General features: G+C 45.9%; 2 protein-coding genes and 1 non-coding gene across 3 annotated transcripts; all 3 read left to right on the forward strand.

The window, feature by feature from the left end:
- The first annotated feature begins 84 nt into the window (after window positions 1-84).
- On the forward strand, window positions 85-238 carry LOC119014853. The gene has a single exon (XR_005073092.1). It is a non-coding gene; the product is annotated as a U12 minor spliceosomal RNA (small nuclear RNA).
- A 541-nt stretch (window positions 239-779) lies between these two features.
- Window positions 780-7,828, forward strand: fam234b (family with sequence similarity 234 member B). The gene is made up of 13 exons (XM_037089297.1): window positions 780-933; window positions 2,259-2,810; window positions 3,537-3,650; window positions 3,799-3,966; window positions 4,142-4,257; window positions 4,761-4,908; window positions 5,055-5,196; window positions 5,532-5,726; window positions 5,966-6,044; window positions 6,202-6,369; window positions 6,484-6,604; window positions 6,744-6,970; window positions 7,079-7,828. Exons 1-13 carry the CDS (start codon window positions 795-797, stop codon window positions 7,079-7,081), a joined length of 2,172 nt encoding a protein of 723 aa, XP_036945192.1. The 5' UTR covers window positions 780-794; the 3' UTR covers window positions 7,082-7,828.
- A 79-nt stretch (window positions 7,829-7,907) lies between these two features.
- On the forward strand, window positions 7,908-8,934 carry LOC119014278 (essential MCU regulator, mitochondrial-like). Its single transcript, XM_037089298.1, has 3 exons — window positions 7,908-8,179; window positions 8,307-8,471; window positions 8,706-8,934. Exons 1-2 carry the CDS (start codon window positions 8,024-8,026, stop codon window positions 8,442-8,444), a joined length of 294 nt encoding a protein of 97 aa, XP_036945193.1. The 5' UTR covers window positions 7,908-8,023; the 3' UTR covers window positions 8,445-8,471; window positions 8,706-8,934.
- Window positions 8,935-14,032: the final 5,098 nt, after the last annotated feature.

Below are 14,032 nucleotides of genomic sequence, written 5' to 3' on the forward strand. Positions count from 1 at the left end.
TTTTTTCCAGTGAGGCATTGCCGGCACCCTGACAAAGGATCACCAGTCATTGTCCCTAGTCCCGTCTTCGACAATTGATTTGTTATGCCTTAAACTGATGAGTAAGGAAAATAACGATGCGGGGTGACGCCCGTATCCTCGTTGAACTTACGAGATAAATTTTTGAAAGGGTATAGGTCTGCCTGTTGAGGTGACTTGCCTACTTTGCGAGATGCCTCTCGGGACTAGGACCTACCCCGACCCCCTCCTGTTAACAGCAAGACCACAAAGCGAACCCCCTTCTGCTGACAACCAACTGTATTCCCATGCAATAAAAGATTAAATTAAATTTAACACTAATCTAAAGCCGCCACCTCTGACTGCAACCTCTGCATACAACATGTTAAAATCGATTATCTCACCATTGAAGTACACAATGATTTACAGAATGTCATTTAAGTAACAGTTTTGTATTGCTTCTGCGCACATATGTGTAAGGGCTGACGGCGTTTGCTTGCTTTTTTGTTTTTACAGATCCATTTTGTCTTTTATAACAGGAGCTAACATTTATCAGAAAGTGAACTCGCTGACAGCATTCATCAGCAAATATCCACATATCCACTTGATGTTGCAGTTTTTGCAAAGAATTTCGTAAAGGCCACATGTAGGTTATGCTAAATTTTGCATAAGAATCACGACCCGTCCGTATATGCTTATGTTTTGTTTTGTTTTGTTTTATCTTTATACACATTCAGTGGAATAACTCTTCAAAAACGTGGCGGCAGAGCGTCGCAATAAAAACTCCAACTCCCAGGATGCACGTGGGCAGGCGCAGATCCAACCTGCTGGGTCGTTGCCCGCGAGCTGTTCATCACCGCTACCTCCCGTGGCTGTTTCGCCGATCCGTTAGAGGAGAAATGGCTGCGGCTCTGTCCCGTGCCCTCAAACTGCCCGGTAAGATGCGCTCCACACATTTCGACAAGCCAGAGAAACAGACGGCACAGTTCAGCAGACAATTTACTGAAAGCAGCATCAGCCAGGAGGACTAGGTGGTCTGCGAGAACCCTCCTTCCAGCTACTTTACCGCTCCCTGATTCATTTAATGCGCTGGTTTTGTTAAAGACAGTTAGCATCGGTTCTATATCATTCTAAAAAGATGGACATGTTTTCTTCATGACGTTATATAAGACAGATATGTTTTTTCCGTGTATGCAGAGGAGCAGCCTGACATCCTCTGCTGTCTCCTGCCTCCACAGCTAGCTGCTAGCTAATATCAACCCAACACAAAGTGATGATGCTGGAGAGTAAACAAGCAGCAATGCTGCATCTGAGACCAGGAACAGTATTGTTCTGCCTTTGTCATGACGATCCTTAGGAGTCAACCACTAATGTGCATTAGCATTTGTGTTATCTTCACACCATTATAGAATTCTATTTCACATTGTCTTTTGCAATATTTTAAGAGGCTTTTATAATCAAACTAAATGTATGAACTAATTCTAAGATTAGTTATCATAATTAGTAGTCGTGGTTGTACAAATGTAACTTGTACTCTGTTATAAAATAAACCGCAGTATATGAATACTAGTTTATTATGTATATTTTTATGTTCCAAAACAGATGATATAAATTAAATATTAACTAATTCTTTCGATTAAAAAAGCGAATCTTGGTGTAAACTTTTTTTTTTTTGTGGGGAATGTACCTCAGTAAAATGCATTATTATACATTTAAAGAGGCGCTATGTAGCTTTGGAGAAAAATGTCAAAATCGGAATTGTAATATTTATAATACTAATGAGGTGAACTACATACTCCACTTCCATAAGTGAATAAACAAGCTGTTCTCAGAGGAGAATAATGTCCTCAGAACACTGTCTCAAGCTAGAAACAAGTAAGACCATAGACATTGTGTTGTCCTTTGAGGTCAGTCAGTTTGTTTGTTTTGTTTATTCAGTCAAAGAGAGTCTGTTCATTGAGTTTGTTTAGGCATACAAACTCAGACAGTGAAGATCTTTCCCTTCTGATTAAAATGTCTTCCCCCAAGCTACAAAGTGCACCTTTAAGGCTTTTACCAGAGGAATAAAAGCCATTAGTGCATGATGGCCAAATGAAAGGAAGGATACATATATAATGCTCCAGCACTGTGAGGCGATGTATCTGTAATTGTGTAATAATAATTAATAATAAATCAGCAGAGATCATTCATCCCACTCATACTCTGAGTCAGTGGCTACACAGGTTGGTTGATCCTCACCAGCAGCCTCTGTGTTTCTGCAGGGAAGAAGGGCTCGGACCTTGGCGAGTACGACCCTCTCACCCAAGCAGACAGCGAGGACGAGAGCGAAGAAGATGACCTCGTGCTCAACTATCCCCGTAATGGCCTCGGCAGGGACAGCTGCCTCGGCACAGGCTCCTCGAAGCTCCGGGGCGGCAGATCCGGAAGACTTGTGGGGGCCGAGGACGAGGCTCAGGAGGATGAGGAGGAAGAGGAGGATGAGTGGAGGGAGCGGCTCCCTAGCAAAGCCAGGCAGGACAGGGACGAGATGAAAGGCACGCAGTACTGGAGCCACAAGGACTCAGGCAGGGACAGGGCCGGGGAGGACAGAGGGGGCTCGGGGGCGCTGGGGGGTTCCGGGCTGGGGGTTCACAGTACCGAGGCGGAACAGAAGAGGATGAGGATGAAGCATGCTGTCCGAAGTGCGTTTTTCCTGGTGCCTCTGGTCTGTGCCACCCTGCTCGTGCTGCTGTGTGCGTTTCTGATACCGTGTAAGAAGGGAGAGCTGGAGAAGAGGCTGCAGTGGGAGAAAGTACTGGGAGATGCACAGAAAGGTAATGAGAATAAAATCAACGTTTGACGCATCACATTTAAAGGTCCAATATGCAGGATTAAGAGGAGCTATCGGAGGAAAATGGAAAGTTATATTTATGATAACGTTTTTACAAGCGTATTATCACCTGATATAAGAACAATACAGTATATCTACAGAGGAACAGTGTCCGCCATGTTGTACTCACTGGACTCTAAATAAAACAGCTGGAAAAGTGTTACACCAGGTTTTGTTGTGATATTAAATGTGTGTTTGCAAACTGTCCTAAAAATATGATATATATTCGCACAATATGTGCGTCCAACACTCATAATGCTCACTTTACAAAGACTTACAATGGAGTCTGCGTGACTAGACAGCGCTGGCTCACCCATGAATTAGGCAACAGTAATTACACAGGATCGTGAGCCTCACTCCACGTACCACATGTCCTGTTCCAGCATGCACTGTGGAAGCATTTTATAGTGGTAATGAATGCAAAGTCGATGGGACCATGTCTTTAATGACCTAAAGTCCTAAGTCTTTTTAACAGTAAAGGAAACAACAAAATAAAACACGGACAGCTCAGTCAAGAATCGTCAGCGTTGTGCCACTTAATCATTCTTCTTCTCTTCCTCCTGCTTTGCCATAATGTAGGTCAGCAGAACACTGCGAGCCTTCCCTCATTGTAAAAAGCAACGCAACTACTGGTGGGCGGTGCTGATCGTATTGTGGTTTCTCTGTCTAGGTGTCACTCCACCTGCACTGGCATTGTGGGACGTTGACGGTGATTCACTGGAGGACGTGTTTCTGGCTGTGACTGAATTGACCAATGACACACATCCCACACAAGGGAACAAAGGTACGTGAAGAATTCTTTGAAAAGGCGCGACCGACAATTCATTAGAAAACCCACATCCATCTCAATGTCCCATTTAATTCCTCCTCCTTTCTGATGTTTGGTAAATGTGTGTTTTGTGTTGGTCGATTGCCTTCTGTCTTTAACACAGTCTACAGTGCGGTGGCCCTGTCTGCAGTCAGTGGTCAGGTGCTGTGGACTTACTTCATGCGGGAGTCCGTGATGTACATCCAGTGTGGTTTGCAGTACGGCAACCAGCGTACACCAGTGGTCCTCCTCATCAGCAAGTCCCTGATCATAGCAGTCAATGGCACCTCAGGTTAGACGTCAAGACATTCAAGCTACATTGGTATCTGTCAGTCTGTAGCCACATGTGCAAACCTTTTGTATTTGCTCCTATATTGTCAGTGTGAATGGGGCTAATGAGGGTAACCCACCAGTAGCATTCAAACTGCTTAAAACCGGGTCAAAGAGATTTCCTTTCACCCCTCCAGGGCAGGACCTGTGGTCGGTCCCACTTAAGGACATTGAATCCCAGGCGGTGTTACTTCCAGACCTGCAGGGAGACTCAGTCTCAGACCTGCTGATAGCCACCCTGCCTACCAATATGGTAAAACTACAACAGCTACCTCCATTTTCCCACTTATATACATAAATTAAAGGATAAGTTCACACATAAATCTAATTTCAGTCATTATCCACTCACCCCCATGCAGTTGGAAAATTGGAAAATGAAGCATCTCTGGAGCCTTATGGGAAATGGTTACGTCACAATTTTTTTATTTTTTTTTTTTTGCTTCAGAAAGTGACATCTTTCCATCCAGCATTTCTCGAAGGCTTCTTCTTGATATTTCCTTTTTCCTAGTTATTTTTATTATTATTTAACGTTTTAGAACAAGTCCCCATCTACTTAAGTCGAACACTGTTTAACTGTGAGCTTCCAGGAATGTTTGGTGGACTACGAAACTTCACCCGACTTTCCACTGGCATGGGCGTGAGTAGATGGTGTCTGAATATACATTTTTGGGTGAAGTTGCTCACAGTTTGCAAATTCTGTTTCCAGGCCTCTGCATTCACCGACCACATATCTCATTCTGCTGTATTCATTTACAGCTTCTGGATCTCTCCTTTACATTGATCTCTGGGACGGGGGGGAAGCTCGGACAACCTGTCTCGTTCAACCTCACCGCAGGAGGAAAGATCATGGGTCCGCTGCTGCATGAGACACAACAAGGGGCATATTACATCCTCTTTGGAATAGGTAAAGGAATCAACCAGCAGCATGAAGTCTTAAACCTTGTTCTGAAGAAGACTCAACAGCCACCATGTGTATTCAGGCTGCAGCAGTTACAGCTTATTTACAGTCATTTTGATGTTTGATGTCAAAACACTTTTCTTTCCCATCAGGTAATGTAGAAGCCATCTCTCTGCGCGATATCTACTTTAATGCCACCGGCAGAATGCCCAGAACTCCAGCATTACAAAGGAAGGATTCAGGGTGGGAGGGACTGAAAAAAAACAACTCTTCCTCCTTCATACACATTTACAGGTACGCCTCAGACTGGCATGTGGTTCTGTACTGACTCTTCTATTTGCGTTATACAATAAACCTTTAATCCGCCGGTACAAGGATACACTGATATGAAAGCTGTGTGATGCCTGAATGATCATATGAGTGCTTTGTTTATTTAGCAATTTGTTCAACTGGAATAAAATGGAAATTGTTAGACTATGACACAACGAGGGGCATCACTGATATTTAAATATTGCTGATATAGTATGCACATAATCTTTTCGACATCGACATTCAGACATCACTGCTGGTTTATCAGACAGTTCACTTTGATGTCTGTCAAACTCACACCTTTGTTGTTGTCTTTCCAGAGGAACTGAGCCGGTGGATTTCCTGCTCCCTCTCGTGGCTGGCTTTAGCAACAACCGCAAGAGCCTGGACACCGCTTCTAACCTCAACTCCACGAGAAGCGACTGGGCGCTGGTGTACGGCTCCAGCAAGCTGTCAGTGCTCAGGCAGAAGGACTTGCGTAAAGGATGGACCTTCAACTCAGCTCCCATTCACAGGTAATGCCCTGCATGCCACTGTGCCACCACAGACTGCGTGACTATTACATCTCTGTTGCTGCCAACACCATAGAGGATTAATGAGAGGCTGTAATAGACAGTGCGGAGTCAGTTGCACTTAATGACCATGAATCCCAGTATGAAACCACAGCCTCAGCTTTTTGAACTGCTGAAAACAAAGTAAAATATGTACCATCATTTTGTGATATTTTCCTGAATCATTTATCTGCCCATCACAGCCAACCTGCCCCGGGACACTTCAATGATGACGGAGTCCTCGATCTTTTCATTCAGCATTCAGCAAACGGCATCATGCAGGTAAAACGCCAGCCTTTTCATACAAATAAATGCCAGGGCTCACACTCTACACTAATTGCGAATGATTCTGCTCTCACTATACTGAATTGTGACAACTCAACTGAGCAACTGGGTTCGCTGTAGTTGAAACAGTAATCTCCTGCTCTCTGTCTCTCAGGCGCAGGTTGTTGACGGGGCCAACGGGCATATTTTCTGGACGGCGGAGTTCGTGTGTCCTCGTCTCTCTTTGGAACCTTCGGCGATCTCCACCTCGACTGGCCAGTCGGCTTTCCTCTTCTGGGGCAGCGGACCGATTAAAGCACAGAAGAATGCCACCAAGGCAACTGTGAGTCTGCTGTGGAGAATGGGATCATCGTTGAGGCATATCCGAAAATACTTTAAACAGGCTGCGTACAAAGCGTTTGTCTCATCTTTGTCACTGTCCACATTGGCTTTGCAGGTGACACCAGGTATTGCTGCAGCGGAGCCGCTCATTAGAAGACTTTTCCTGTTGCACCCTACATATCCCACAATCCTTCTGGAGCTCACCAGTACCACAGACACCGCGGTGACGTCCGCAGGTAAAAGTTCAAATTCGCAGCACAACATCCACTTTGATGCGAAAAGAGTGACGAGTGTTTTATGATAACGTGGTAATAAGACTGTTCCACATAATACAGATGTTTCCCCTCCTATTTCGTCCTCCTTCATCTCGAACAGTGAGTTACATGGAGCGCCAGAAAGACGCCACCTACATCACCGTATCCTCCCGACCCACGCCTGAGTCTAAGCCTGGCGCTCGCGTGGTCAAGAGCATGAGCCTCAGGGCTGCGATCGCCAAAGGCCAAATCGTCAGGCTGGAGGAGAGCAATAAGACGGGGGAGCCCGTCAAACCTGGTGCGTTTGAGGTCAACAAGTTCTTCAGACGTCTCTCATTTAAACACCAGGTGAGAAGTCAGACAGGTCTGCTCACAGATTGTGTTCAGTGACATGCACGGTCGGTTTGATGGATTACACTCAATGATTAATCTCTGTGTCTGTGCTGCTTTGTTTAGTGACGGCGCCCTGTGTCACAGGAAGCCGTACAACTCTCGTATGGGTGAAAGGGACAAAAGTCTGTGGACAGCTGTGCACTAAGGAGACACCACGGAGACGCTTCTTGTTTGGTTCACTGAGTATGAATTTCATTTCTGGTACTTGAAAAGGAGATTTTTTTTTTCCGTACAAAAAAAACATTATTTGTAGTTAGGGATTGTGTCTGTATTTTTATTTATTTTGTTTGGTTTATATTGTGTTTATACAATGAAAACGTTCATTTAAATTATTCAACTCGCCTCCGGGGGAGTCTTCCATCGAGCGTTTGTGATTGTTGGGACTTTATGGCAGGAGAGGAACTTTTCACCGTGGTGAAGCACAACAATGCCGATGAAAGAGCATGTAAATACGTTTACAGTACGCAGCACTCACTGTAACTCTTGTAAGGCCAGTACCTTCATCCCTCAGTCAAAAGACATGCTTTTTCTTTTTCGTCATGAAGCCACTATTATTGTTCTTTCTGCTCACACCCAAGTTCAGCAGTGTAAAGAGTCTGTAAATATTTAATGCTGTACAGTATTTATTGATTTGTTTTAACGTTTTCGATTTTGTTGGGTTGTTGTTAGATTTTCTTTATGGTTATCTAATGAAACTGTTTTAGAGTTTTTTTTTGTTTTTTTTTCTCCGAGTATGTGGCCGCTAAAGATTAAATGTAAGCTGCAACTTCACATATGGCAAGAGGAAAAAAAAATGAAATTCTTCCTACTGCATCACGGATCATGTGTCGTTTATTTCACCGCCCCAAACTACTGTGTTCGTATAAATACTGCGGGGATGTAAAACTAGTCATGAGGAAAAAGGGAGAGCTGTCTGTGCTTACAGCAGCGGCAGGTGGCGCTGTTGGAGCTTCACGTCCAAAAATATCTACCGTTTTCCGCATTGTTGCTGCGTCAAACCCTGTCAACATGGCGTCGGCCCTCGGTCGCCTGGCCAGGCTGTCAGCCCTCGGAAACGCCCGCACCGCCCGGCTGAGCCCCCGCACCGGGCCGGGGAGGACCGTGACACCGAGCCGGTCCGCCGTGTGGACTTCGTCCGGCGCCGTTCTGCCCAAACCCAAGAAGGTAAGTGTTGCTTTTAAGGGTCGGTGCGGTGTGTGTAAATATCAGCTCTCCCAACCTCTTCGGACACGACATGAACTAACGTGGCTGTCTCTATGGTCGGGTGTGTGTGTGGCACCGGGGGGAGCAGACCCCCTTCGGCCTTGTCCGGATTGCTCTGGTAGTGGTGCCCTTCTTGTATGTGGGGACTCAGATCAGCAAGAACTTTGCTGCGCTGCTGGAGGAGCACGATATCTTCGTCCCCGAGGATGATGACGATGACGACTGAGGGCTGAGTAGGCTTCCTGGTCATCAGGTATCACCGAAACGTTAAATTATAGAGTACACACACATACTCAGCCTAATGCGTATGTGCTGTTCACGGGGAGGCAGAAATGGGGACACTCATCATCAAAGACAGATTTAGCTTCTCTTACAAAATGATATCATTGTGTGCAGCTGCACATTTTAGCCAGAGTTAAGAAACTTTTGTAATATCCAAGAGTGTAAGATGACACGTGCCAATCAATATGTTTCCTTCCCTCCACAGGTCATTTTGTCGCTGTCACTGGGACGAGTCTGTGAGCTTCTGAGCACATAAAGGCCCTCCTGGTTTTCCCTCTCCTGTGTGCTGCTGTGGTCATAAGTGTGTATTCAGGGTTCTTGCTGTTAGGAAAGTGATAGGGCTGTCCTTGGCTGGTCGTACTGTATCCTACTGTATCGTACTGTATTTGCATGCACTACTACAGTCTTAATAAAGGGAATTACAAGATCACAAACTGCAGTACGTGCTCAGTGCAAGTTGGTGGCATGTGTGTGTTGCACCCTCAAGTAGACCCGACTCCGTCTCACAGTTTGGCAACTTTATTCGTCCCGGTTTTACATCGGTTTTTTTCCTCCAGGCGATAGGCCTGCTTCACACACGTACTCCCCAAAAAACAATTCAAGAAGAAAAAAACAAACACCCATCCTGCTCAGCGCCGGCCGATGACATCACATGAACTCTGACCTCAGCCCAAAAATTATGAAATACAAGAAAAACGAACATACAGCTTCAACTGTGAGCATTTACTTGAAGTTCCTCAGCTCACTGACCTCTAAATTATTAAACTGCAAAATATTGAGATGCAAATAATATCTAGGTCTCAACACCCTCCCCCACTAAATAAAATGTTGCCAAACATTTTCTTAACCTCTCAACTATTGAACACTTTGTGAGAAGGTGAGTAAACAGGTATATATGACATACAGCACTGTTTTTCATTTACAGGGTAATGAGGTTACGCTATCTTAAGAGTCCATTTTTTCCCTTTGCAAAAGTCTCTCATGGCCACAATACAGGATCAAATGTCCATAGTCCATAAGTATCGAAGAGTGCATAGTCCATAGAAGCATTGGTGGGCCCCCCAAATCTTCACAAATGGGACAAGGAAATTACCATCTACACTCGGAACTGTGTACTTACACATTTCATAGCCATCTATCCAGTAAATTCTGTATGTGCACACACTACTAATTCCTTCTTTCCAGTATGTATCACACTACCGTCTTGACTCCAAAATTCTAGAATAGCATCCTCCATTTTCTGTACTTATTAAAATAGATGTTCAGATAACCTGTTTCTATATCCTGTAATGTGCGTCAATTCCTACATACCCATGTACCATATCTCATATAACACATTAGAAAAAACGCATTTCTTAAATGATCTTGTGTGTGTATGAATCTCTATTCATGACAAAAGGATACATGGATGATGGTCTGGTTGGCAGGTCATGGCTGGTCTCAGGGGCTCTCTCGCGCTGACAGGGCAGGTTTTCAGCGGTTGGAGAGTCGGCTGGCCTAGCTGGTCATAGGTGTAAACACGCCTGGGCTGTCGAACTCTCTTAGGCCTTTCCCTCCATGTGTCGGCGTCGCTCTGCTCATCCTCAGATCCCACAGCCAGAGCGTCGCTCTTTTCATCGATACCATGGCTGTCCTCCGTATGTCCCTCTTCCAAGTGCTCCTCAGGTCTAAACGCCACCTTAGGTCTGTCTCTGGGCGATTTACTCCTGGGGCAGAACTCTTTTGCTTCTGCGTTGAGGGGCAGATCTGTGTGTCTTACTGCTGTCCACAAGTGACACTCCTCTTCGCTGGAACTGTCTGTGTCAGCTGGGTAAGTGTCATGCTTGGTTGTATGTCGCCTTCCTGTTCTCTGTTTTGTTTTGTTTCTACCGTTTTTGTCTTTCAGGTTGGATTCACCTGCCTCTGACTCTTCAACCAGGTAGGGGCACGGCATGAGTAGGTTTCGGTGTATCACACGTCTTCTCCCAGTTCCTTGCAATGGCTCAACCACGTACACTGGGCCATCAGGACCTTTTCTTCCTTTGACAACATAGATCATGTTTTCCCAGTAGTTGCGCAGTTTTCCAGTGCCACCTCTAGGTGTGAGGTTCCTCACCAAGACGTGATCACCTGACTCCAGGGTCGAACTCCATGCACGCTGGTTGTAATTTTTCTGTCCTCTCCTAGCACTTTTCTTCATACTCTGCCTTGCCATGGCATAGGCTTCTTGCATGACTTCCCTCCACTTCTCTGCATAGCCAGCCTGTGACTGATGTCGCCCCTCTCCTCTCCTGGGGAACATCAGGTCCACTGGTAGTGTTGGTTCACGGCCAAACAGAAGGAAGAATGGAGAAAATCCTGTTGCCTCATGCACAGTTGAGTTGTAGGCATGAACCACTTTGTTAAGGTGCTCCTTCCATCTTGACTTCTGAGACTCTTCCAGTGTACGCAGCATTCCAAGCAGTGTCCTATTGAAGCGTTCTGCCGGATTTGCTTGAGGATGGTATGGAGAAGTGCGAGAGTGATGGATACCACAGTAGTCTTGGAGCTTGTGGAAGAGAGTGTTCTCAAACTCTTTACCCTGGTCGTGGTGTATCTTGGACGGGAAACCAAAACGCATGATAAAGTCATCAAAAAGCTTTCTGGCTGCCGTCTTCCCAGACTTGTCTCTTGTTGCATATGCCTGTGCATATTTAGTGAAATGATCAACAACTACAAGTATGTATTCCTCACCTCCCTTACACTTGTCCAGATGTAAGTAATCAATGGAGATCATCTCAAACGGTGCAGAAGTCTCTATACTCTGTATCGCTGTTCTGGTTACTCTGTTTGGTTTCTTTCTCTTTATGCAGCGACACACTTTGGTAACATAGTGTTCCATCTCCTGCCTCATCTTAGGCCAGAAGAAGCGCTCTCTTGCTAGAGCCACCATTCTATCTGCACCTAAGTGTCCCATTTCTTCATGTAGATGTTTGTATACAACTGGTTTCAGGGACTCAGGAACAACCAGCTGCTTCCTTGTCGCAGTCTCTCTTCGGAGGATGCCATCACCATCGATATGTAGACGGGGCCACTCCCTGAGAAGTTGTCGGACGCCTTCATTCTCTGTCAGCTTGTCTTTATGTCTCAGGTGGACATGTGTTTTTTTCAAAGTCACTACCCTGTCTAGAACTAGGTCCGCGTGTTGAGCTGTTCTTATGTCGTCTGCTGCGAGAGGCTGAATTGGCTCGGAGATGTTGCACCCGTCTGGCAGCGCATCTTCATTGCAGGTAACAGCAGAGATCCAATTCACTTCTCCTGTCCTGTCTATGTCCAGGGCTTCCCCGATGCATTTGATGGTTTCCTGTTGGCATTCCTCAGTGCATCCCTGGATGACCTCCTCAATGGATTTTGGTCTGCGCGACAGGAAGTCTGCATCCCTATTTGCTGTCCCAGGCCTGTATTTCAATGTAAACCTATAATCCGCTAACTCTGCCACCCAGCGGTGTCCAGCTGCATTCAGTTTCGCTGACTTTGTGACATAGGTCAGGGGATTATTGTCACTGTAAACTGTAAAGTGAGGTGCATGGAAAAGGTAGTCCCGAAACCGTTCTGTTATGGCCCATTTCAGCGCCAGGAATTCTAACTTGCCTGAATGCCACTTGTAATTCCTCTCTGCTGCTGTTAAGGTCCTTGATCCATAGGCTATCACCCTGAGAACACCCTCTTGACGCTGGTACAAGACTGCGCCTAGACCATCTTCAGAGGCATCCACATGAAGCACAAAGGGTTTCTCTAGATCAGGGTAGGCCATGACTGGTGGATTTGTCAGCTGATCCACGATCCTGTTCAGTGTCTCTTTGTGAAGTGCTGTCCACTGTACTGGATGGGAAGGTGGCAACTGAGCGCATTTGCGGCCAAGCACCTTTTTCTTTTGGTTTTGCTTCGCCTCACACTTGGGTTTTGCTAACAGTTCATAAAGGGGCTTGGCTGTCCTAGAAAAGTCTGGTATGTACGATCGGTAATAACTAAGGAATCCCATTAGCTTTCTCACCTCTCGCACAGTGGCTGGTGCTTCATGCTTCAGTGCTTGAACTGCCTCTGCTTCTTTAGGGTTCATCTTGTACCCGTCTGCAGAGATAACTCGACCTACATAACAGACCTCACTTTTGAAGAAGTCACATTTTTTTGGTCTTAGCTTTATGCCACACTCTCGCTGTCGTCTGAGCACCTGTCTCACATTTTGGATGTGCTGAGTGAAACTGGAGCTGAAAACCAATACATCATCCAAATATGGTACACACACCTCATCTCTGAGCTCTCTCAGGCATCCCTCCATATAGCGTTGAAAGCAGGCAGGGGCGTTGGTCAGCCCAAATGGGATCCTCACCCATTCGTAAAGTCCCCATGGTGTTATGAAAGCGGTGCAGGGTCTGCTTTTCTCACTCATGAAGCCCTGGTGGTAGGCTTTTCCCTGGTCCAACACTGTGAACCAGGAGTTGCCTCCCAGGTTATCCAGAATCTCTTGAATCCTCGGGATGGGATGGCGGTCAGGCAGTGTTTTCCCATTCAGCAGCCTATAGTCTATACACAGCCGTAGACTCCCATCTTTCTTCCTGACACATACTACAGGTGAGGAATATGAGGAGCAGGACTTCCGGATCCAGCCTCGGTGGAGTAAGTCCTGTATGTGTGTTTTTACTTCCTGATAGAGATGTTTCGGGATTGCATTGTATGTTCTTTGGACAGGCACATTGTCTTTTAACTGTATCTCCATCTCCAAATCTTTAACGCACCCTGTATCCCAGTCATCCTTTGCAAACACATCACATTCTTCCCTGAGCATTTGTTTTACCTGCTGTCGCTGGTCTTCTGACAGGTGGCTCAGGTCCACTGGTGGATCCCAGTGCTCACCTTGTGATTCTCCCCTCAGCTGCTGTGCAGGCGGAGTGGCACTGCTGTCTGAAGCTTGTGATATATGTTCCTCAGCTGACTTTCTCTGCAATGGGTAGGTGGTTACAACACTGTGCAACAGGCCAAGTGTGGTGCGACTGCAAAGCACAATATCATTATCAGTCATATTTTCCACAGTCACTTCGATTTTACCATTATCTTCTGGGGAAAGCTCAATTAACTGTTCTCTGATGGCTAGGCCAGATGGCCATGGTGCCTCAAGGTTTGGCTCTAACACTACGTATGATGTGCTCACCACATCCTTGTTTAGCCGACCACACTGCACGACCATAACTTTGTTCCTCGGGATTGTCACTGGTTGCCTGCCTACTCTGGCTAGGTGGGGCTGACTTTCAGGCTTTTGCTTTTTCAACACGGATAAAACAGCTCTTGCAGTTCTGTGGCCTACATCCAGAGCTGTGCTCAGTCTCTTAACCATGTGACCTGATGAAATCCCATCTTCACTTGTGTCATTGGTCAGGGCCAGTTCCTCGATTACATTAAAGCCGATGATCGGGCGTTCCATGTCATCATGGGCCACAAGGATGGGCACCAGGACGGGTTTGTCACTCATTCCAGCAACAGCATCTTTGGATAAGGTGACTTCAATTTCCATCCATC

The sequence above is a fragment of the Acanthopagrus latus genome, chromosome 23 (genome assembly GCF_904848185.1).
Source record: "Acanthopagrus latus isolate v.2019 chromosome 23, fAcaLat1.1, whole genome shotgun sequence".
Lineage (NCBI taxonomy): Eukaryota > Metazoa > Chordata > Actinopteri > Spariformes > Sparidae > Acanthopagrus > Acanthopagrus latus.